Here is a 3069-nt window from a genome sequence, read left to right as displayed (position 1 = left end):
ATCACACGAGGAAGTATGCAAGATATGATCCATTTATCATTGCACAAAATGTGAAGCAAGTGATTACGCTCCTTATCCGTCGTCGTGTAAATATAAGACTGATTGGTGGGTGGTCATAAAAACTAAGCCGGTTGGTAGAATAGAAGTTGAGGATGCACTAGATATAGCATACCAAAATGATATATCAAGTGTTCAACTAATTGTGGATGATGAATTAGCAGATGAACTGCATATTGAAGGCATGTACGAAGAAGTTGATCCTTCAGTTCAACATGAGGTTGGAACATCTATGGCTAATGAAGAGGAAGATTCCGCTGATGAAAATGAACTAACTGAGGAGGAAGAATATGATGATGAAAATGAAACAAGCGAGGAGGATGAAATTTCTGATGAAGATGAACTAAGCGATTAGGATTGACATGTTTGTTCTTTTTACTAACTTGTATGTTATGCATTTAAATTTGTTGCTAAACATACTAACATATTTTTTCTTATGCTTATATTGTTTAGATGGCTCCTCGAGGTAAAGATCGTCCAGAGGGTACTGCACCAGAGAAGGGTAAAAAAAGAAAGAAAACAAAAGTTTCTGGTAACTTAGGTATCACTACCTCTCCCCCACACGCACCTTCTAGTTCGCATGTGCCTCCACCTACATGCCCGTTATCATTTCCACCTCCCTTATACTCTATACCTCACCTAGGGTATAAGGCCCCCTCATCCACCCCCTTCTTTAATCCTACATCTTCCCAGCACATGGACTTAGGCCTGGTGTACCCTCATTATTATCTTACCCAGTCATGTCATCATCATCTTCTCCGGTCATTCCTTCATTATCTTCCTCTGGCATTCAATCATCATTTTCCCCAATCATTCATTCATCATCTTTCTCTGGCATGCCCTCATTATTTAGTCAGCCTGCTAGGTACTCTTCCATGCCTTCGTCTAAATCCACTCCACTTCCGCATGGCATACCCTCATCATCTTACCCTTTCTTGCCATCATCATCTTCTCCGGTCATTCGTTCATCATCTTCTACTGGCATGCCCTCATCATCTAGTCATCCTTCTAGGTACTCTTCCATGCCTTCGTCTGAATCCACTCCACTTTCGCATGGCATACCCTCATCATCTTCCTCTGGCATGCTTTCATCATTTAGTTAGCCTGCTAGCCACTCTTCCATGCCTTTGTCTGAATCCACTCCATCTTCATCTCCCAGCATTTGTAGGCTACATATTGGAGTCGATAGTAATTCGACATCCCAATATACCGATAGTGATACAGCTACACAGCCTCCTGCACAGACTTCTACACGAAGTCAGGATCCTCCAAATGTTGGAAAATATGATGATCTTCGGAGGTTGATTATTGTGTCCGATGGAGCAGGGTAAATATTCATCTTTTTAATTCCTAATTAATTTCTAAATATAGTTTCTAACTTATTCAAATTCAATGCAGCTTTTATCCTCCTCAGGCTACGAAAGCCGTGGTTGAATCGATGTGTTCGTTTTATCACGCACCATGGAGGTTCTGGTCAGAAGTTCCAACTAACATTAGGGACAAAATGTTTGCTGAATTTAGGGTAAAATTAATATTTTACTTTAGTTTTCAACTCTTTTTATTCATTATAACATGTTTTATTTGCAGTTGAAGTGTGCATGGTCACGCGATTCTGAGGCTGAGGTACGAGTCGTTTTCTTTAAGAAATGTTCTGATAGGTTGTCCGATCTGCTTCGGACTGCTCGAGAAAGTAATACGAGGCCAAGTTGTATTCTTGATGATTTATGGGTTAAACTTCTTGAGTATTGGAATTCTCCGAAATTTAAGAAGAAGAGCGAACAAGGAAAGGCAGCCCGTTTGTCCAACAAGGGTGGCTCGGTGCACACGGGCGGCTCAATTAGTATTGCGGCTCATCGAAGAAGATTGGTAATGTGTTTATTATATTTTTCTTGATTTATAACTATTTTAGTTACCATTTTTAACATATTATTTATTTTTTCAGAAAAATGCTAAAGGAAGACCAGTTACTCATGATGAGGTATTTGAGGAAACACACATGAAGAAGTTGAAGGATGGAACAAAAACTACTTGGATCGAGCCGCGTGCTGAGACAACCAATGTAAGATTGATGAGCTTTATTTTATGTGCTAATGCATATTAGGAACAATATATACCTGAAGATTAGGCGATAAATTTACTTAGAAATTTCATCAGTTTGTGCATAATATGTTCTACAAATCGGCTGATTCTTACTTGCAATGTAGAAGTAACAAAAACAAAAACATTTGGCAAGGGCATCCACACCAATATTAATAGATACTTATAAAAAGTTACAAGAGCAAGTGTATGTTATTGGAGTAAACATTGGATGTAGCTAGTTAGAATACATGATATTTAGCCACAACCAAAGAATCCCACGGCCCTGCAAAAAGGGAACACACTGAAAAAGGCAAAAAAAAAATGAAAGATACCACAGGAGACTTCAGAGACAAACTGTATACGTCATTTGGATAGACTTTTACAACTTGAAAATAATATTTAGAAATATATATATGTTTAAGTTTTGGTTCAAGTGTTGATCTTAGTAAAGACCAAGTGATTTATGAGGACCTTCTCCTGCAACTGCATGGTCCAAGTTGGCTTGCTTGTTGCTCTCCAGCTTGAGTCCAAAGTGGATATGAGGAAAATGTGCCCACTGCAAAATGTACCAATTACCAAAAGATATAGCTTCAGAGATTTCTCTTTTCTGTTTAGTGACCATCCCTGTTTTGTCCCTACCATGCATTTTCTTGTGGACAGCTTAAAACCCCCACATGTAACAGGTTAATTTCATTTCACCATATATTGTTTTATTACTTGTCTTTTTTTTTCCTCTCCTACTTGGCTTTTTGAAGAAACAAATAAATCATTAAAATCGCCAAATCCCACCTTTATGCATTCATTTTTCTTCATTTTATAGCTACCAATGAAATTCATAGGTAAGGAGAGGAGTAATTCATATTATGCACCATCACCACCCATAACTCTATGTTTTTATTGCCAAGTTTGAGTTAGCTGAAGATTATTTCATGA

General features: G+C 38.2%; 1 protein-coding gene across 1 annotated transcript; it reads left to right on the top strand.

Moving 5' to 3' along the window:
- Positions 1 to 797: 797 nt before the first annotated feature.
- Positions 798 to 2116, top strand: LOC109222681 (uncharacterized serine-rich protein C215.13-like; the record flags this gene model as incomplete). The annotated part of the gene is made up of 5 exons (XM_019387007.1): positions 798 to 1069; positions 1226 to 1384; positions 1456 to 1579; positions 1645 to 1923; positions 2000 to 2116. Coding segments are annotated over exons 1-5 (951 nt in total), but the record flags the coding sequence as incomplete, so codon positions are not given.
- Positions 2117 to 3069: the final 953 nt, after the last annotated feature.

This window comes from Nicotiana attenuata, unplaced genomic scaffold (assembly GCF_001879085.1).
Source record: "Nicotiana attenuata strain UT unplaced genomic scaffold, NIATTr2, whole genome shotgun sequence".
Classification (NCBI taxonomy): domain Eukaryota; kingdom Viridiplantae; phylum Streptophyta; class Magnoliopsida; order Solanales; family Solanaceae; genus Nicotiana; species Nicotiana attenuata.
Note: the sequence above shows the minus strand (reverse complement) of the source record. Positions and strands in the feature narration are given on the sequence as shown.